We start from the raw sequence: 20,563 nt of genomic DNA on the forward strand, positions 1-20,563 counted from the left end.
ACACCGTCTTTTGAGCTCCAGGCCTTCTGGAGAATAGCATGTATAGTGAAATGAGTGCGTGCCAATGCGATAAGCTGCGCAGCACTGCGTGATTGATTGATAGCCTGACTGGCGGGCTGAGTGATTCCTTCGGTATAATTTCTTTACGGCTGATAAAAAAAGAACACCACGGTTCTTCCGAGGGTCATGGTCAACTATACAGCGTACGGTAACGAATCAAAGTTTCAAAAAAAAACTTTAAAAAAAAAATCGAGAGAAGTTGATCGAGATAATAAAAATAACCTATCCATCTAGCCAAGTACCTTTCAGTGAGCGAGACGAGAAATACCTTACCTGGCCACCACCAGAGCTGCTCAAAGGCTCGCAAGAGTCAGACGCTTTTCTTCGCGTTGCCAGTCGCTGGAAAGATGGAATCATTGATCACCTTCTTTCTACGATCACTATGGTGACGCAAAGCTTTTCACCATCCCAGCAAGAGAAAGAAGAAATCTATAAAAGAAAAAAAAAAACAACAGAGGGAGATAAGAGCATAGCCACCTTGTTTTCTTGGGTCCCAAAGCTGTGACTGTTATCTCCTACGCGGCAGGAGCTATGGCTTGTGATTGATTGATGGTACCAGCAAAAACACCAGTCCTTGAGGTGGCGGTGGCGCCAAAGCTCTTCTGGAACGCACTCAAGCTTAGAGAATTAACACCTCTTTTCGAATTCCCAGCCTTTCTGCGTACCAGAAAGAGAACAGCTTCGACGAGTTCTCTTTAATGTCTCCTCCTCCAGCGCTGCGTGTCTGTGGATTCTCCAGTCTTGTGTGTTGCAATGCTGCCAATGCCGAGAAAAGAGAAACCAAAAAAAAAAAAAAAGGAAAAAAACTAGCAAGCAGCTTCCACATGGAAGTTCTGGCTCTTGGATCCCACCAAAGTCGTAAAACACCGACAGGCCACCAGCAAATTCGTTGCTTGGCAGTCTCTCAGCTCTATCTCCTCAAGTGCTGCTCCGCGCAGCAGTGGCTCATAGATTAGACCTGTTTGCTGGCTCGCTCTTCGCGAGCTCGTTCCTTCCTTCCTTCCTTCCCTGGAGTGATATGATATGTCCCTCCTTGGTGGCAGCCTTTAAAGTTACTTAGTTTGGTGCTCCACTTCCATCCAGTTAGCACATGTCTCCCACAGAGAACTCTTTACTTCCAATTCTTTTCTCCTCTCTGTTGTTCTTCCCGAGTACGATCACGCAGAGCTAGAGTTTTAACTCGAGAGTTCTTCGTTGTCATGCTTCCACCACATGGATCCCACATGAAAGTATTCCATTGCTCCACGGGGTCCACAAACACCACCACCTGGTCTATCGCTGCGCCTTTGTCTAGTCGAACCAACTTAAAACTCCCGGCGGGGGCTCTTCTTCCCAAGTCTCTGTAGAGCCGTGTGTATGAGAGAGACGAGAGCGAAAAAAACAAAGAATCGAAAAAAAACTATAGCTACCTGTAAGGTGTTGTGGTCCTTCCTGCAGCAGCTATGTAAGTTACCACTGTCCAGCGTTGTTCGTTCGTATCGCTTGTCCACTTCATCCATGACTCTCAGGACTTATTTTTTACTCCGCATTTGCAGCGAAAAAGATGCTCCTCCTGCCTTGTTACTGCTGCCAAGGAAGAGAGAGAGAGAGAGAAAAAAGGAGAGAGATGAATAAACAAGAGGAAAAATGTACCCATCACTCACCACCGCCATTTGGACAGCGTTTCCGAGACCCTCTACGGCAGCCTTTCGCGTAAGTCACCATGATGAATCATGATTCGTGATACTCCCTCCTGGCCTACGTACGAAACGAAGCGAGAAAAAAGAGAAAACAAAACAAAAACCTCCACTTAGAGCAAAGAAACAGATCCAACTTTGACGAGCCTTACGCTGGATGGAGCTATAACGGGAAAGGAAGACGATGGAAAACTCCGGGATCTCTCCGTGCTCCTCTAGTCCTTGGCAGAGTAAAAAAAAAAGCGCCTGTGCCAAGAACAAGCCTTGCTGTGCCTCGTTTACTCACACATGGCTCGGGACCCGCTTACTGTCTGTTGGATCGATAGGGATAAGATGGATAGAAGCAACCAAGGATCCAAAAACCCAAGGCTGCAAGCAACGCAGATGAAAGACGCTTACGTTTGTACCGTCGACAAAGTGCATCACACAAACGTACCTCGTGGTGGCAGACTTAATAAATCACTTGCAGCCCAGAGGAAAAGAGAGATTCCCGCGACAGACATCATCTCCTTGCATCTTTCTTCCACTAGAAGTCCACTTTTTTCCTTCGAACTATCCTTCTCCTTCTCCTTCTGCTGCTGTGGCTGCTTTTCGCTTGGCTCGCATCTTCTCCAGCCACGAAACGATAACGAGTGTCTGTTTGTTTCGAAGGGAACTAAACCCAGCCCAGGAACTTTTGTTGGCTCATGCACAGCGGGCTGGTGCTGGTGTTTTCTCTTCTCCTGGTCATTTGCACCATTGCCTGAGAAGTTGTCCTCCTTAACGCCTTCTCTTTCTTCATTTTCGCTTCCACCATCCGAAGAGCTCTAAAGCGGGGCCCGGACAAAGTGGCGCTTCGACCAAAGCTCGTACATGGTCATCTGGAACGAGTCGTATTCCCGTGGAGAGTGATGCCAGCCAAAGTGTCTCTTAACTCGTCGGCCATTCGACCAAAGCCGCGCATACTCGTCATGCGTGACGCTCTGGAGCTTCGCCTTCAAAGCTGGGATCTGCGTGTAGCTCAGGACGATCGAGAAGCTCCTCCAATTGAGAACGTTGGACAGCGGCAGATCGTACTGGTTGGAAATGATAACGGGGACGCAGCCGAAATGGAGAGCGTCGGAGATCCTGGCGGTGTTCACCTCGTAGCCTTTGACGTGCAGACAAAACTTGCTCCGCGATAACGCGTCCTCGTACGAGCCTTGCATGGTTCCCGCAAAGATGTCCATGTCGGAATCGTTGGACCAGAGCTTTAGAAGCGTCTCTCTCAAGTGGGAGTTTTGAGCTCGTCCGGAGAAGAAAGCCAGCTTCGTCCTGGAAACAAGAAGTTCACGCAAAGAGAAAGTCAAGAAAATCTGATAGAACGCAAAAAAAAACCACCTTTTTTCAGGTGGAACGATGAAAGTGTCAAGTGGTCGAGGCCAGACTTGAGGAAGAGCGACGTCTTTGTGAGGAACGTAGAGCTTCTGGTAATAGTTCGCCGAGCAAGTGACTTGGATGGCATTTTGCTGCAAAGCCCGGGAGTTGGACGCTGCGTTCCGGCCAACCGAGTGACACCCCACGTAAAAGTGATCCACACCTTCGGTTCGGTTCCAAAACTTGTACCTCTGGCTGATCTCCTCGACGTAACTCTCCACGAAGCTCGAGATCATGGCCTCGGAGCGAATCCGGGGATGGTTTCTCATTGCGTTGATCGAAAACGGCATGAAGAACAAGTGTGCCTCGCCAGGATCCCGCGTCGCGAAAGTGCTGTTGAGCAAGTTGATCTTGAACATATGCTCGCTGAAGAAGTTCCCGAGCTTGCGATCATACGGGTCCGGATGAGGGAGAAAAACCTGGGAGTAATCTGAATTGCCGAATGGATACACATACACCTTGAAGCTCTTCACCATCTCTTCGTAGTCCAGGGAGAAGAGCTCCCAGTTGTGATAGACTTTGGAGCTATGATCTTGACGCTGCGGTCGGGAAGTTCTAGAAGAGAAGTGTCGCTGTCCATCACGGCTGAAAATCTCTCCAAAGCACCCCTGTTGCTGGAGTCGAGTGTTTAAGCCGTGATTTACGGCCACCAGTGCCATGGCCGTAACGAGGAGCACGATGCCCAGTTGCTTCCACTTCCACATTGGAGCTTGGGAATGGTCGCTTACCTCGGAATGGAACCCAAGAACCCTAGACCACGGAGAAAGCTCCAGCATTTGCTATGCATTTTCTCTCTGTGGGTCTGTTGCAATGCCGCTCCATCCAGCCGGGAGATCGATCGCGATCCAGCCTCGTCAATGGCATCGCGGCTTCTAGGGGGCATAGCGATCGTGCTTGATCCTTGAATCTAGCTTTTGGCGCAACAAGAGCCCTAGATCCAACGGTGGAAGTTAGACCGCATTAAATCTCTGCCACGTGTCGGAGCCATAGTATAGTTATGGCTCTGTCGCAAGCTTGTACATGGGAATGTTCACGAACTTGGAAACAAGAAGTTTTTTCAGACTGCTGACGTGGAGTTTGCCAATGCGTAGAGTAGGATCATCGAGTTCCAGGTTGACACTGGAATTGGATCCGAGACAGTTTATGGCGGCACTGGAATTTTCAAAGGAGCTACTGAAATAATGAAAAATGACAGATGGTTGAAATTCAGGAGAAATAGAGTATAAAAGGTGCCTTGCCAATAGTCTGAAGAATCCTTAAGCTCTTCTGAATGTACTAATGTGTTGCATCCGAAGAGAGAAACTTTTGGAGATGATAATGAGACTGTACTTTCACAACAAACGCCCGAACCATTTATGACTGATTCTTTTTCTTGCCTCCCGTTAAACACCATCCTGTTTCAGTCTCTCTCCACCTAGCTGGCAATGATGTGGCACGATTACATGGCATTTCTCTCTTTCCACTCCCGTCCGACTCTCTCTCTCTGGTGCTGGCACATAACATTACTTCCAATCACTTTAACTTGGACCAAAGTCTCTTTCACAGAACAGAGATGAGAGAAAAGGGGGTTTTTTTACTTTGCGTCCAATGCCAACCAGTGTGTAAGTATCTCTCCTTTTACTTTACTCCTCTAGATTGCTCTACCCTCTTCTCTAGGGGGTTTTAGGTTCTTCTTTGGAATGGAAATGCTGGTCGACCCAAGCAGCAGCAGCTAGATTGAAAGCGCTCTTTTTTTTTGCTCTCAAGGGGCAGCAACAATGATCATATGGAGGTTTCTATGAATTTGTGGAGCTTAGTGGTACTATTAGCTCTGGCTTTATGGAATATGGGCATGCTCTTCATCTTTGCACAGTGGAACTTGTAACTATTGCTACAGTGTCTTCTCCTCTTGGATCATCCTTAGTCTTATTTTTCCAACAGATGCCTTGCAAACTTTCAAGCATGCTCTTGGGGATCCATTGGAACTTCGCAGGTGGATGGGCAATGATCCTTGCTCAGCTTTATCATCACTCAAGTATCCGGAATTGTTCCAAGGCTCTTTATTCGACCGGTATGTAGTCTCCTCTCTCAAGTTGAACAAGGATGGAGAGGAATCGAATGTGGTGGAGATAGACATGCCATTGTCTCACTGTTCAAGTTCTTTTCTTTCTCCATGAAGGACGCACAATGGAAAAAAAATGTTTCCAAACTCCAGACGTTAAAGAAGCGCCTCCGGTCAAAAGCGGAGAAAGACCACAGTCGTCGGGCGGATAGATGCAGACGGGAGTGGAAAGAGAGAAATGCCATGTAATCGTGCCACATCATTGCCAGCTAGGTGGAGAGAGACTGAAACAGGATGGTGTTTAACGGGAGGCCTTTTTCTTGGCATTCCAAGTTGATCCTTGGAACTACAGTAAGACATTCCAGCAATCCTTTGGTATCAAGATGAGCTAGACCAACTGCATATTGTTAATAGCTCACAAGCTCTTCTTCTCCAGAGAGAGCCCATACCCATTGTGGCGGGAAAAATTTGAAGCCATACCTCTATAAAATTATATGTAAAGTTTATATCTATAATTTAAACATTTCTAAATAACTATATAAGAAAGAGTCCACACAAAGGCATGGATAAGGGAGTTTGAAGTATGGTGTGAAGCTTCTAGTTTGCTACACTAGGTATGTTTTCTCTTCTTGTTCTTAACCACTAAGTGGTGTAATGATTAATCTTATTATTTTGTAGACAACAAAGGAACAAATTACAAAATAAGACCTACAAAAAACAAGCCAAAGGCTACCATAAAATGCTATGATTTTGTAATCCTACTGTCATCCAACTTTTATAAATTAAAAGTAAAATACATATCATTCTATTCTATGCACTCTGTTGCACTAACAAATTCTGATCCAATTAATGCCTTTGCACTTGCAATTCGGTCGTGTAAAGATTTACCCAAAGCTCAGCAATTGCACAAGAATCTTCTAGAAAGCCAACATGCCAAGAACAAATTTCTCCTCAACCTGCTGCTTTCTGCATATGGTAGATGTGGAGGTCTGGAATATGCAAAGAAAGTGTTTGACAACATGGTCACACCAAATGTATTTACCTGGAATCTCATGATTCAAGCTTATGCCGAGAATGGGCATCTGGAGAAAGCCCAACAGATGCTTAATTCGATGCCTGAGAAAAATCCTATAGCACAGAACGCTCTCATCTCTGCTTATGCACAAAGAGGAGATTTTGAAAACTCCAGAGAAGTATTCAACAGCATGAAGGACAGAACAGCGGCATCTTGGAACACAATGGTGACAGTATATGCCCGAAATGGGCAACTTGACGAGGCAAGGAGTGTTCTGGAGAGCATGCCAGAACCTAACATTCTCGCTATCACAGCCATGGTTGTGGCATATGCTGAGGTTGGGAATCTCAAACAGGCAAGGATTCTTTTTTATTCCATGGCCCAGCGTGACATTGTGTCCTGGACTGCTATGCTCAAGGCCTTTGTCTATAACAGCCAAATGGATGATGCCAAAAAGCTGTTTGAATCCATGCCAGAGAGGAATGTGGTATCCTGGACGACAATGCTTGCAGCATATTCCCAGTCTGGGCATCTTGGAAGTGCCAAGGGCATCTTTGATGCCATGCCTGAGAAGAATGTAGTGACGTGGACGTCGATGGTACAAGGGTACGCTCTCCATGGCCACGTGGAAGACGCGGAAGCGCTGTTCCAGCAAATGCCAGAGCGGGACATTGTGACGTGGAACGCCATGCTGGTGGGCTTCACACAGAAGGGACACGTGGCAAGAGCCAAGAAGCTGTTCGACCAGATGCCGAGGTGGGACGCCGTGACGTGGAGCATTATGCTGCAATGCCTTGCCGAGAATGGGCATCTAGAAGACGCTAGGAATCTCTTTGACAGGATTCCTGAGCGCAATGTGGTGGTGTGGAATATTCTCATCCAGGCGTACGTCCAGCACGAAGATATCACCACCGCCACGTGGCTCTACCACAGAATGCCAGCTCACAACAGAATCACACGAAATGTTATGATCGTAGCAAATGCCCTGGAAGGGCATCTTGAAGATGCTCGTTGCATATTCGACAATATGCCTAGCAAAGATATTGTGAGCTGGAGCTCGCTGATCGAGGCATACGCACAAGCGACCTACGTTGATCAGGCAAAGTCAATGTTTGACCGGATGCCCGAGCATGATACTGTCGCGTGGACCGCAATGTTTGCAGCATTTGCCCAAGAAGGGGATTTGGTAGCGGCGAAGTTGATGTTCCACGGCATGCCCGAGCAAGATACCGTCGCCTGGAACGCGATGATCGCAGCGTTTGCGCAGAATGGGCGATACTCCGACGTGGAGAAGTTCTTCGGCTTTGCTCCCAGCAGAGATGCTGTGACTTGGAGCGCTCAAATCGCGACTTACGCGCACAATGGCCACGCCGTGGAGGCGCTCCATCTATTCTGGTGCTTGCTGATCGAGGGGATGATCCCCGACGCCACCATCTTCAACAACATCCTCTCGGCGAGCAGCCACATTGGTGAGCTCAAGGATGCCTGGCGCTACTTCGTGTCCATCACTGACGATCACGGCCTGGTCCCCTCGCACGATAACTACTGCTGCATGGTGGATGTTCTTGGGCGGTGTGGACAGCTGCGAGACGCCGAGGAGCTCGTCCACACTATGCCGTTTTTGCCGGACTCGGTGGCGTGGGGTGCACTGGTTGCGTCTTGCAAGGAGCACAACGATGCCGATCGGGCCGCTCGAGCAGCTCAGCTTGCAGCCGAGAGGAATCCAGAGAATTCAGTGTTCTACGTGCTGCTCTCCAACACTCTGAGAACCATCAAACAGAAAAGGAGAAGTTCTAGTCAGGAAGAGACGTGCGAAGCTTGAATTTACCAAAGGATGCCGAGATTTGTATCGCAAGCATTCATTCTTCTACCTCTGCCGCGGCTGTGTGCTTATTGCAAGCACGATTGGCAACTCGAGCAGCAAAGGAACCCGGAAAATTCAATCTTTTACATGTTGCTCTCCTACACCGAGAGCCATCAGTATAAAAAAGTTAGAAAAATCCTGTACTTTACCAGAGGCAATCGAGTTTTTTTCCCAAGCCCGTGATTCGCTTTTCTCAGCGACGAGGTAGAAGAATCCAAAACCTCTATAAAAAAAAATTTGGTTAGTCAAGAGAAGTTCGCATCGACTGTGCTTTACCTGAAGCTGACGATTTCTTGCAAGTCTTTCCAAGACGTGCACCACGGAATGACTCCATTCTCTGTGTCTTCTACCAGCAGTCCTTGCATGAGCACGTACCATTACTGAAGTGATGAAACCTGAGGCTGTCCCTCACGATGATCTCCCTTCCCATAACCATAGAGATGTACTTGGTAGCAGTATGACAGTCGCCGCAGACACGAAGGTTCTTCACGATCTTGAGAGTTGTCTCGGGAGGAGTTGCTATCAATCCAAAAGCAATGGCTATCCTTTCACTATGATAGCCGAGCGCCTTCTCCTTAAGCTCGTCTTCAACGTCAAGTCCCTTGTCCGCCTCGTATCCAGCTCTTCGCATCAGCAGCTCAAGCTTGTCGAGCACGACATAAATCTCGTCTGTCTTTGGGTGTGATCTGTCACCAGCGACAAATTCGTGAACCTGCTTTCCAATCTCGAACCAGCTCATTCCAGGGGCGTTCTTCACATTCTCGTCGAGCATCTTCTTTCTATCGACATCTGCATCCTTCCATTTTCCAGTAGCGCAGTAAATGTTGGAGAGAACGACGTGAGCTGCCGAGTTGTGTGGATCCAGCTCTAGAATCCTCTGAGCACATCTCTCACCAAGTTCGGCATCTCCCTGAAGCTTGCAAGTCCCGAGCAAGCTCGTCCAGACCAGAGTGTTGTCTTCGAACGGCATCTTGCGGATGATCTGCTCGGCATGCTCGAGCTGTCCTGCTCGTCCAAGGAGATCCACGAAACAGGCGTAGTGCTCCAAAGTAGGAGATATTCCGAAGTACTCCTTCATAGTAAGGAAGGAGCTGCACCCTTCCTCAACCATTCCAGCATGGCCGCATGCAGAAATGATACTGACGAGCGTCGCGACGTCGGGTCTCACGCCTTCCTGCTGCATTTTCCAGAACATCTTGACGGCCTCTTCGCTGAATCCATGCTGAGCCAGTGCTCCTATAATGGCGTTGAGAAGCACGACGGTCCAATCGCAAGCTCCTCGAAACAAGGACATGGCCTCGTCTAGCTTGCCACACTTGGCATAGAGCTTAACCAGTCCCGTGGCCACCGAGACGTCTGAATCAAGGCCACTCTCAGCTGCTAAGGCGTGGAAGAGCTTGCCATCGGAAACCAGTGCTGAGCCCCCAGATACGTTGAGCGTTGTAGAGAAAGTAAGCTTATCTGGCTTCACACCTTCTAGTTGCATCTGACGGAAGAGAAGAACAGCCTCCTTAGCCAAGCCAGCTTGAGCATAGGCTGCGCTCATAATGTTCCACGAGACGAGATCTCGAGCCTTCATCGTCTCAAAGAAGCTCAAGGCCTCCCTCCAGTCACCACAGTTGGAGTACATGTTGAGCAGTGCATTCTCCACAGCGATGTCCGCTTCTAATCCGATCTCAGTGACGCACGCATGGATGACTTTCCCTAGTCCCAGAGTCGTGGAGGCCAGGCAAGTGTCCAGAGTCGTAGCCAGCGTGAACTTATCCGGAATAACTCCTTCCAGCTGCATCCTCCTGAAAAGATTGTGAACCTCTTTGAAGTCCCTGTTTTCTGCCGTCGCTGAAACCATGGCTGTCCACGAGACCACATCCCCGTGGTCCATCTCGTTGAACACACTTCGAGCTTGCTCTAGCTCTCGACACCTGCCATGCATGCTGATAAGTGCGGTTTCCAGGCAGGCCGATCGATAGCCACTTTCCAAGATACACATTCGTAGAACTTGAGCCTCTTGTGAGCAGTAGCACGAACTGAGCACGCTGGTGAAGCTGAGAGCATCCGGAAGAACACCACCTTGCAGCATCTCCATGAGCGCTCCGAAAGCTTCTTTCGATCGATCGTTCTGTGCATATGCCCCGAGCATTACGTTCCAAGTAACCAAGCTCCGGGAAGGCAGTGGCATCTCCTTGAAAACTAGCTCCGCCTCTGAAATACTCCCACACTTCCCATACATGGAGACGAGCATGGTCGCCACAGAACTCTCTACGTAGTCCCGTCGTCTAGTCAGGATCAAGGAATGGATCTTCCTGCCAAAGTCCAAAGCTTCGCTATTAGAACAGGCATTGAGAATTGCAATGAAGCTCACCTTGTTCGGGTCTATCCCCGCCAAGAGCATGTGATGGAAAGTATTCACGACTTTGCCGAAGCTCTTGCGATCTTCGCTCGCTCCAAGCATCGTATTCCACGAAATCACGTCACATTTCCACCGGATCCGCCGAAAAACAGCCCAGGCCGCGGAAAAGAACCCGCATTTCGCATACATGCTGATGATCGCGTTGCCGATGACGACATCCCGCAAGTAGCCGCTCTCCCAGATCCGGCCATGGAATCCCCTGGCAGCGCCAAAATCCACGCCAGAAGCCGCAAGAGCATTGAGAATCGTGATCAGCGTCACGGAATTGGGGCGCATACCTTCGAGACGCAAGCGCCGGAAGATCGCCATGGCGTCACCATGCCGCCCCGCCTCGACGCTCGCGGAGATCATCGCGTTCCAAGAAACTAGGTCGAGCTCCTGGCGGGAAGCCATGGCTTTAAAAACGCTGTACGCTCCCTCCCAGTCCCCACACTTGCCGTACATATTAATAAGCGCATTGCTGGCCAGAGGATCGAACCCCAGAGAGGCCTCGTGTAAGAGAGAGTGGAGCCACGTGCCATCTCGCAAGCTGGTACACGCGCCAAGCGCTGTGATAAAGGTGATCACATTGGGGGCGAGAGGTTGAAGAAGCATTTCCCGGAATATCCTTAGGGCGTCTGGGTAGAATCTTCTCTCCTGGGCGTAAGCTCCGGCCATGGCGGTCCACGATACAACGTCCTTCTCCGGTATCGCCAGGAAGACCGCGATGGCGTCCTCCAGACTCCCGCATTTGGCATACATGTTGATCATCGCATTGCCCACAAGAGTCGCGGTTGTGGATGCTCGTTCTAGCCCGAGCTCCCATATCATGGCGTGGATCGATCGCCCAATTGCTAGGTCTCGCGAATTCGCGCATGCGTTGAGCATCGCTACGAGCGTGTAGCTGTTGGGCGCGGCGCTGGATTCGAGCAGCATTGTCCGGAAGAGCGCAAATGCCCGCGCAAAAGCTCCACACTGGGCATTTGCGGAGATTAAAGCGGTCCAGGAGACAACGTTTCTTTCCTCCATTTTCGAGAAGATCGCGTGGGCTTCTTCAAGGCTGCCACACCGGACGTACATGTTTATGAGACAGTTCCCCAGAAAGAGGTGCTGCTCGAGCCCGGCATTGGCGATCAGTTCGTGGGCGTGTTTGCCTTTGGCGAGATCGTTGGAATCAACGCAGGATTGGAGAAGCGCGGTGTATTCTTGCAGATCGGCAGCGCGATCTACGCGCACTGCTCCAGAGAGAGAGCAGAGCTGCCGGATGATCGATCCACGCTTCATCATTTTGGATTCATTCATGTGCCATTGTATCAAAGTTGATTGATTGCAAGAGAAAAGCGAGCATTCACTACAGTTGTTGTGTCTGGTGGCAAGAGTATCCGCTGCGTGGATTTTATTAACGAGCTTCAATCTAAAAGAACCTTTAATCTGATAAGCTTTGACCTCCAAGATGAACCATATGCAGCAAAAATTTATTTACTGTAGATATATAATAAAACCATTTTATCATCTTTGATAAAAGTTCACATATATACATGACATATGTGATAAATAAACAGATGAACACCAAACGTTATTATAATGCCACCCACCTAGTTTTGAATAATCTCATTCAGTTGTAGCAATGATTAGTTCAATGGTTTGTTTGTTCATTTAAATATGTCATATGATTTATTGCAATTGTTTTTTTATCTTTAGATATTTTTAAAATATACATGTTGATAATTTGCATTAATAATAATCTCGAGAATATTTTATATCTGATCGCGCTCTTCAGTTATGTGCATCCCTTATTAATGCCACAAAAGACACCATAAACATAAGTATCGCCCCTGGGGTCTTTGACTGCTCCGGTTCACGGCACTTTAAGGTAGTGGCGTTGAAATCATACAATGATCACCAACACCGCTTGCTCCCACGCGCTTTTACTTAGTGGAAGGCAGATTTGATCTCCTTGCCTCGCAGATCGAAGCACCACAAGCGAAGAGGCAGATTTAAGCTTTTGCTGGAGAAAGAAAGATCCATCCACTATGCGAGCTTTCCATGGAGGTTCTCCAGCAGATCTAGGACGAAGCTTGGGCTCGTCTTGACTGCAAAACTCCAAGAAAGGTGGTCGTGAACCCAGGCCGTCGAGCTCTTCGCTGTCGAGTTGCCAGTCCCGATCACATCAGCACAGGTTCAGTAGTCTTGGGCTCGAAGATCTCTCGACAATTGGGGTAATTAACGAACTGAGGTGTGCTGGACTGCGCTATGCCAAGAGTGAGCTTGCTTTCAAATTTTATCTACGCTGAGATGAAAACCAGCGCTGACGACGTGACTTTCGTGGTGGCTCTCATAGCTGGAAAGAAAATCGAAGCCAAGACCAACCGAGACTCTTGGATGTGCTTTGATGGGATTCATATATAAGTAAATTACAGTAACTTTGAAGAGAATTTTTTTTTTAATATAAGAAAATTTCTCTTCTTATAACAATGTATATTAGGAGACCAAACCACAATTGAATTTTCAGAATATAATACAATAATTTTACTTTACATTCACAGTTCTTAGATCCTTTATACCATTTATAACATTTCTTATATATAAAACAAGAATGCAATCTAAATATAAATAAAATAACCTTTATGATTTGGTGATATTAAAAATTCAGTAGCTTTTAAAAATTTGAAAAACACATTACTTATTAAAGTAGTGAGATCAATTGTAAAATCATATAGGTTATCCTAGCATTTTGAATTTGCAGCAATTTGTGTCAAAAGATTTTTCCCCATAAATTCAATAGCACAATAACCACTCACTATTCTAATAAATCTTGCACATATAGTCTGTTAGATTATTAAATACCATCTTTCTTTTTAATTGGATAAATTATATGTTATAAGTATTAATTATATAATTTTATATAATTTTTAAGCTTTAGAACATTATGTAATTTATAGTATTAAAATATTTTATATCTTAAATAATCCAAATGCCATGTGGAACATAATTTGCTGCACATTGCATGCAGCAACATTTGGTTTCCTTAATAGTAGTCTTGTTTACTATTATTTATTGATCAAATTTATCAATAATTATGTTTATAATATGGATAGTAAATAAACTAGAATATACTAGGAAGTGTTTTGGAATGTTTATAAATTATAAATACAAGATTAATCTAAATGAATAACAAATATCACAAAATATTCAAGCATATTTTAGGGTATGCTAAGTTATACTAAAATAGAATTAAATATAAAAGAAAAATATAAACACAAAAGTTCAGAATTTAAATTAAATATTCTGCAGCATACCATCAGGTGGAGATTGTGCTTGCACTTGTTGTAGATATGGTGGTCTATAGCTGAGCCACCCGTCCAATGCTGATGATTTTTAAATCCTTGATTATTCTTAGAATAACCAATATGCCAAACCAATAACAACTTTTAGTATTGATATTTAAAGAGCACCAATGTCTAAAGTACCACTTATAAGCATTTTCTCAGTGCAGCGAGTGAGAAACTAAGTGGATCTAGAGGCAGGACAAACAAAAGGAGAGAAGGCCACACAATGTAGCAGGGGCGCATGAATCTCTAGAACTTGCTACAGCAACAGGCAGCTGGATCTCATGATCGTTGGAGTCTCCGTTGGATTGGAGGAGAATGCTTCTTCCTTTTTACCTTACAGTTTTCAGAGCCTCGTTGGGTGGCAGATGTTCTTAGCAAAAAGCGTTGTGTAGCATTATGAGCTTTACTTAGATTCACTCTTTTGCAAAAAATACCTGTTCTCCTCTAGCTCAAGGCATGGTCGTAAATGCCAACACTTTTATCTCGGTTTATAAACATGGTTTCTATTTGGTGATCTCACAAAAAAAAGGGTAAGTATAAAGGTTACACATGAATTGCAAGGGAAACAAAAGAAAGAGTCGCCTTTGGTAAAACAGCGTCTCTTCTCCGAGTTTTTTGCTGGCGATGGCGGCTACAAAGCTTCAAATGTCTCTTGGATCTGGCTTGCGGCAGAGGAGGGACTCGGAGTGCGCAAGTATTCTCCCCAGAAAGCTTACCAGGGAGTATGGTCTGGAGCTCGTCATGCATGCCAATTTCAAAGAGGTTGCTCTCAAGCACAAGCTGGGCAGGAAGATGGAGGTTTTCCCCTTGTATTGCGGCTTCGCTTTCCGAAAGATGCCCGGTATTATGAGCATCAAACGACGAAAAGCTGCCGCTCAATCTCGGCCAAGGCCGAAAAGGTCAAGGGTTCGAATCCCTAGGCTACTTTTTCTTTTCTTAAAGGGCTTAAAGCCTAGTCGTTTATATTTTTATAGCATAAAATACTTAATACAAACCCACTTTAATGCTTGGAAATGTACACAATACAAATAAAAGAGAAATGGGTCATAGTTAGAACGCACACAGTTCTTTCTTCCTTTACTCATCGTCTTCCTCCTCTTCCTCCTGGAAATTTAGCCAAACCAGTCCACTCAGACCAGCTCCAAAAAAAAAAAAAACAAGGGAATTTGCAAAAGAACTTACTTCACTCTGCATCTCCTCATCGTCGTCCTTGCCGTTTTCTTTCTCGTTCTTGGCATCTTCTTCCTGCTTAAGCCAAGATCGTCAGCCCCAAAGCAAAAAAGGAGAAAACAAAAACCTGTTTTTTCTTGTACTCGGTCAGTGTTTTCTCATAGTCGGCTTTCTTCTGCGCAGCTTTGTCGTGGTAAGGTTTTTTCTCCTGTTAAAACCGTAGTCGATCATAAAAGAACCAATTTTTTTATTTTTTTTCTTTTTCTGTGTACCTCTTCAGTGAGCCGTTTCCATGCATCACCTCCGGCCTTGCCAACCTGAGAGAAAAAAAACAAGAGAAGAAACCATTAGAACAATTTCAGTGTTCAAGAGATCTTCTTACAGCTGCAACTCCTTTGATGTTGGGATGCTTGTCTTTGAAAGTCTTGCGATACTCCTCCCTGAAAGCCGTGCCATTAGAACAACCATCTTGAGCAAACCATGGAAACAAGAAAAACAGAGAGAAAAACTTGGAAGATAAAAAATCTCACAGGAAGACGAAGAAGGCCGTGGCTGGCCGCTTTGGCTGATTGGGATCAGCCGCGTTCTTCTTCTTGTCCTTCTTCTGCTTCTTCATTTCCTTGTCCTTCTTTGCGGCAAGCTTCTTCTCTATAGCCTTCCTGTTAAGACATAGAAAAACGTCAATGTTTTTAGAGATCCAAGCTTTTGACCCAAAAACTCACTCTTTCTCAGCCTTCTTCTGGGCCTTGGCATCGGCTGCCGCGGCCTTCTTCGACTTGGTGTCCTTCATCTTCTTCTGCTAACCTGTCAAAGTTAAACAAAACTTAAAGCCAGAAGAACAAAGAGAGAAAAAAAAAAAAAAACAATTTTTCTAAAACAACTTCCAGATTTGAGACTTTCCACCACAGCCACTGAATGAAAAATGCAGCATGGCACTGAATCCTAGCACACCACTCTTATGACTAGAACTAGAAACCCAGAACTTCACAGCTTTTTCTTTCTCTTTCTCTACAATCTCTCACTCTTTCCCTCTACTTCTCCACAAACTCACCTTGTAGTCGCGAGCTCGAGGCCTGGAAAGCTCAGCCGCTGCTCCAATCCACCGACACAGAGCCACAAAACCTAGTCGCAGCGGCACCGCGAGGATCCAACACTCGACCCGACTCAAAGTTGGCAATCCGGAGCACAAGCCCGGAGCGGCAGCCTCGCAGCTCTAGGAGCTCAGCTCGGCCCTCTCGATCCCAAATGGAGCTCTGGAGCTTCGCCCTCTCGAGCTCCACAGGCGCGCTCCTCCCTCGGGGAGGCTACTATTACACTTGACAAAAAAACACTTAAACTTGGCCAAAGGCAAAATACTCACAAGAGAGAACTCTCTTCACAAAGCCTCACACACAACACACAGAAGGGAAGAACAAGGCGGCCAGGGTTTCATTCAACGGGTATATCCTCTGGGGATATTCCTGGCGCCTCGGTCGTACGCGTGTACGGCGCTTGGGCCAGCCGCTTGGCGGGAAAGCGAGCGTCTCTCTCTTTCTCTCTCTCACTCCGCTGGCGCTGAAAGAGATGGAGCTGCGATGGATCGGACGATCGATCGGACGCAAGCATTTATGAGAATTGGGCATGGCGCGAGCAGGGAGGAGATCGATGCTGCCGCGGCGGTGTCCAGTTTCGCGGATCTCGCGAAGGGCTGTGCTGCGAGGAGGGATTTGGGCGAGGCGCGGAGGATCTGCGCTGCGATTGTGGAGAGCGGGCTTGGGAGCGATGGGTATCTCGCGAATTTGCTCGTCCAGATGTTTGGGGGATGTGGGGATGTGGGCGCTGCTAGGGAGGTGTTTGATCGGATGGAGCGGCGGGATGTTTTCTCGTGGAATCTCATGATCCAGGCGTACGCGAGGAATGGGTTTCTCCAGGAGGCAAAGGCGGTGTTTGAGGAGATGCCGTGCAGAGATCTCGTCTCGTGGAATTGCTTGATTGCGGCATTTGCCCAAAGCGGGCATTTGGACGAAGCTTATGGGCTATACATTGAAATGCCAGACACGAATCTAATCACAGCAAACACTATGATCGCAATGTTTGTGCACAATAGCGATTTCACATCTGCTAAGATTGTTTTTGATCGAATGCCACACAGAGATTTGGCATCGTGGAACTCCATGTTCCAAGCATTTGCCCAAGAAGGGCATCTTTATCAGGCAAAATCAGTGTTTGATTCTATGCCGGAACGCAATGTGGTCTCCTGGACAGCCATGATTCTCGTGTTTGGCCTGATGGGGAATATTTCAGATGCCGTGAGAACATTCTCTCAAATGCCCACCAGGAACATTGTGTCATGGACTTCGCTCTTCCAGGCTTACATCCTCAATGGGCATTTGGACGCGGCAAAGTCTACGTTTGATCAAATGCCGGAGTGGGATCTCGTCTCCTACACGTACATGATCGAAGCTTTCGCATCGAGCGGGAATCTGGAGCTCGCCAGAGGCCTGTTCGATCGAATTCCCGAGCAGAACATCGTTACTTTGGGAGGAATCCTCAAAGCTTACGTTGAGAGCGGGCATTTGGAGGAGGCCAAGGTTTTGTTCCAAGGAATGCCTGTGAAAAACATCGTGTGTTGCAATGCGATGATCGCGGCACTGGGTCAGACCGGGGATCTGCTCCAAGCTCGCGCGATCTTTGACGCTATGATCCAGAGGGACATCGTGTCTTGGAACTCGATGCTTGAGGCCTGTGGATCGAATGGCGATCTGGATCAAGTCATGGAGCTGCTATCTCGAATGCCCAAGTGTGATCTTGTCAGCTGGAACACTTTGATCGCAGCCCATGTCGAGAGAGGCCTCTTGATCGAGGCAAGGAAGTTCTTTGACGAGATGCCGATGAAGAACCTTGTGTGTTGGAACACTCTTCTCTCGGGGTACATTGCCAGGAACCTTGAAGAGGTGAAGTTTACGTTTGATAGCATGAAAGAATGGAATGTAATCTCGTGGACAACCATGGTGGCAGCGTTTAACCTCCATGGTTACGTTAACGAGGCAAAGCTGGTATTCACCCAAATGCCCGAGAGAGATATAGTGGCCTGGAATTCTATGGTTGCAGGATATGCCATGAATGGGAATCTCTCAGATGCCATAAGAACATCCAACGCAATGCCCGAGAGAGATCTAGATTCTTGGAACGCAAGAACTGTTCTATACTTTCAATCTGATGGCAATCAAGAGAGCGTTCTCGAGCAATTCCACTTGATGAAAATCCATGGTTCTCGTATAGACAAGACGAGTTTCATCAATGTTCTCACGGCTTGTAGCCACCATGGGGACGTGACTGCTGGATCATCAAATCTTCTATCAATGAGCTATGATCACGGCATTTCTCCCATTAGAGAGCACTACTGCTGCATGATTGACACCTTGGGACGAGCAGGCAAGCTTAGAGACGCTAGAGATTTGATCGAAAAGATGCCCTTTGAGCCAAGCTTAATCGCGTGGACAACACTATTCGCTGGCTGTAAGAGTTTATAATTTTATAGTATGCTTTAGATTCAATATTTTGGGTGCGCGGGTCGCTTGTGGGCGGGGACAGCACGAATTGGGCCAAATGCCACGTGAATCACAGCAGGCTGCTAAATTTTGGAAATCTGCGATGGAAAGGTACAATTTGCCACGCACACAAAAATCTGCTGCAATTTAACAATTGCAACTGTGTACAAGGGAATTGCCTGGAGGGATCTGTAATTGGGCAATTTGGGAGAGTTATGTCCCACTTAAGCCTGTGTAACCAGATTTCCAAATGCTAATTAAAACATTAAATTGATGTTTGAAGTTACTTTAGAATTAAGATTTCTCCCAGTAAACAAAGTGTTATTGATTATAGATATAACTTTCATCCCAAAGATTTCTATGCTTTGGAATTGGCTTGAGCTGAGTTGCGATAATCGGAGAGTTTCAATAAATCCCCTTACAAGGCATCTAGGGCTCCTTGTGCCTCAATGATTTCTCATTGTTATTAGTGTTGAGTAGGCAAAGTTAATAGTCCCAAGTGATTTGTGAGTATCTAAGAGTGAGTTTAACACTAGTGTTGTGTTCTTTTGGCTGGGTCCTCTCTTGTGAGGCTTTTGTAAGTTTTTCTTGCACTTTGGTGGCTCTTTTGGGGGTGCATGTGGGCAAGCATAAGAATGATGCTTGAGGCCTGATTGAGCCCTACACTAGTTCCCCAAGAACTAGTTACATGTAGTAGCAACTAGTGAGGAATATCTATGCAAGCCAAAGGCTCCTTAATTAGGGACTCTTCTCTTTGGTCAATGATAAGTTTTTCAAAAGTCAAGGGTCTTACTCTTATTGGAATGACAAAATTAAGATTACGCCAGAAAAATTAGGATTGGTCGTCAAAAGCAGTTTTATTTTATATGCTAAAATACAACTTAACTAAAATATGGTTACATTTTGAAACATCATAATGGTAATCTACCAACTTATTTATTCTATTTTCATATTATTTCTTTTTGAAATTGAGAGTGCATCAATTGAATTTGGATTTAAAGGAAGCACAAATGATGTTGATATGAAAACAATTGTAAATTCTATAGATTTTATAATCTCAACTCTTAGTCAACAAGATGATTATCCAGAAAATTGGTCACATGCTATTACAATACCTTTATCATTAGGAATAGTAACCATAAAATTATCACGATTTATAGGAAGACCTCCAAATTGTGCATCAAGTGGAAGTACAAATAGAAGAATAAAAGGGGTAACTATGTATAATAGTTTTAAAAATTTATTAAATTACAATTCCCTTAAAATAATAGAAGCTGCTGCAAGTTATGCAATATTAACCTCTATACAATATCAAATTTATTATAGTCGAGATGGCTCTTATGAATCAGAAATTTATAATATTCAAAGTACACAATCTCTTGAGGATTGTAATATATTTAAAAGTACTTTATATAGCGGTTCTAAACATAAACCTCATCATACTTTATTTACAAATGACTATTTGATATCTCCAAATTCTAAAAATATTTTATTTTTACATTTAAATTGCAATTTAGTTTTATATTCAGGAAAAACTAAGTTATGGCAAACTTTAACTATGAAAAAAACTATTACCCAATGTTACTTGAGATTACAAAATGATGGTAACTTAGTATTATATTCAAAAATAAATATAGTTGAATGGTCTATAAATATATATTGTAAAAGTAAGGAGCAGTTAATTTGTATTTTACCAACTTTTCTTAGTTTACAAGATGATTGCAATTTAGTAATATATTCTTCAATATCACCAAATACACAGCTATGGGCAACAAATACTATAAATAATAATAAATGTATTAATTAGTTTATCTCTTATTTTTAGAGGTATTATATTATATTTATAAATTTATAAATTTAATAAATTTTATAGTAGTTTGTTTTAAAATTTAATACCATTTTTTACTAATTTATATTTTAATTTAGACATAGAAATAATCAGCTAATATTTGTGGAAGAATTCATTTTCTAAGATGTAGCCTATTTGTTTCAGAAATAAATATTCTAAGGGTATGTATAGATCAAAGAAATATTTTAATTAGGCAACATGTAATTATAATAGTTAACAGTAATTAAAAATATTGTAAGATT

The 20,563-nt window shown here is 45.2% G+C and overlaps 5 protein-coding genes and 2 long non-coding RNA genes across 8 annotated transcripts; 3 read left to right on the forward strand and 4 right to left on the reverse strand.

The window, feature by feature from the left end:
- Positions 1-562: 562 nt before the first annotated feature.
- Positions 563-2,386, reverse strand: LOC112348777. 2 transcript variants are annotated; one of them, XR_002993173.1, is made up of 5 exons: positions 2,173-2,386; positions 1,889-2,105; positions 1,704-1,797; positions 1,470-1,623; positions 563-1,400 (listed from the first exon to the last, which is right to left on the reverse strand). It is a non-coding gene; the product is annotated as an uncharacterized LOC112348777 (long non-coding RNA). The 2 variants fall into 2 exon arrangements; XR_002993172.1 differs by having other exon boundaries at positions 1,470-1,626.
- Positions 2,387-2,392: 6 nt separating this feature from the next.
- Positions 2,393-4,036, reverse strand: LOC9638418 (probable glycosyltransferase At3g07620). Its single transcript, XM_002976915.2, has 2 exons — positions 3,096-4,036; positions 2,393-3,029 (listed from the first exon to the last, which is right to left on the reverse strand). Exons 1-2 carry the CDS (start codon positions 3,905-3,907, stop codon positions 2,543-2,545), a joined length of 1,299 nt encoding a protein of 432 aa, XP_002976961.2. The 5' UTR covers positions 3,908-4,036; the 3' UTR covers positions 2,393-2,542.
- Positions 4,037-4,752: 716 nt separating this feature from the next.
- LOC112348761 lies at positions 4,753-5,556 on the forward strand. Its single transcript, XR_002993162.1, has 2 exons — positions 4,753-4,991; positions 5,052-5,556. It is a non-coding gene; the product is annotated as an uncharacterized LOC112348761 (long non-coding RNA).
- Positions 5,557-5,750: 194 nt separating this feature from the next.
- Positions 5,751-8,039, forward strand: LOC112348731 (pentatricopeptide repeat-containing protein At4g02750-like). The gene is made up of 2 exons (XM_024681803.1): positions 5,751-5,786; positions 5,851-8,039. Exon 2 carries the CDS (start codon positions 5,985-5,987, stop codon positions 8,007-8,009), a length of 2,025 nt encoding a protein of 674 aa, XP_024537571.1. The 5' UTR covers positions 5,751-5,786; positions 5,851-5,984; the 3' UTR covers positions 8,010-8,039.
- Positions 8,040-8,332: 293 nt separating this feature from the next.
- Positions 8,333-11,782, reverse strand: LOC9638419 (pentatricopeptide repeat-containing protein At3g24000, mitochondrial). The gene has a single exon (XM_002976916.2). It carries the CDS (start codon positions 11,740-11,742, stop codon positions 8,398-8,400), a length of 3,345 nt encoding a protein of 1,114 aa, XP_002976962.2. The 5' UTR covers positions 11,743-11,782; the 3' UTR covers positions 8,333-8,397.
- A 2,932-nt stretch (positions 11,783-14,714) lies between these two features.
- Positions 14,715-16,337, reverse strand: LOC9638420 (HMG1/2-like protein). Its single transcript, XM_002976917.2, has 8 exons — positions 15,994-16,337; positions 15,665-15,746; positions 15,473-15,601; positions 15,325-15,382; positions 15,215-15,259; positions 15,070-15,150; positions 14,955-15,017; positions 14,715-14,876 (listed from the first exon to the last, which is right to left on the reverse strand). The coding sequence occupies exons 2-8, from the start codon at positions 15,730-15,732 to the stop codon at positions 14,850-14,852; spliced, it is 471 nt and encodes a 156-aa protein (XP_002976963.1). The 5' UTR covers positions 15,733-15,746; positions 15,994-16,337; the 3' UTR covers positions 14,715-14,849.
- A 212-nt stretch (positions 16,338-16,549) lies between these two features.
- On the forward strand, positions 16,550-18,454 carry LOC112348712 (pentatricopeptide repeat-containing protein At4g02750-like). The gene has a single exon (XM_024681755.1). It carries the CDS (start codon positions 16,550-16,552, stop codon positions 18,452-18,454), a length of 1,905 nt encoding a protein of 634 aa, XP_024537523.1.
- The last annotated feature ends 2,109 nt before the right edge of the window (positions 18,455-20,563 follow it).

Source organism: Selaginella moellendorffii, unplaced genomic scaffold (genome assembly GCF_000143415.4).
Source record: "Selaginella moellendorffii unplaced genomic scaffold, v1.0 SELMOscaffold_32, whole genome shotgun sequence".
Taxonomy (NCBI): domain Eukaryota; kingdom Viridiplantae; phylum Streptophyta; class Lycopodiopsida; order Selaginellales; family Selaginellaceae; genus Selaginella; species Selaginella moellendorffii.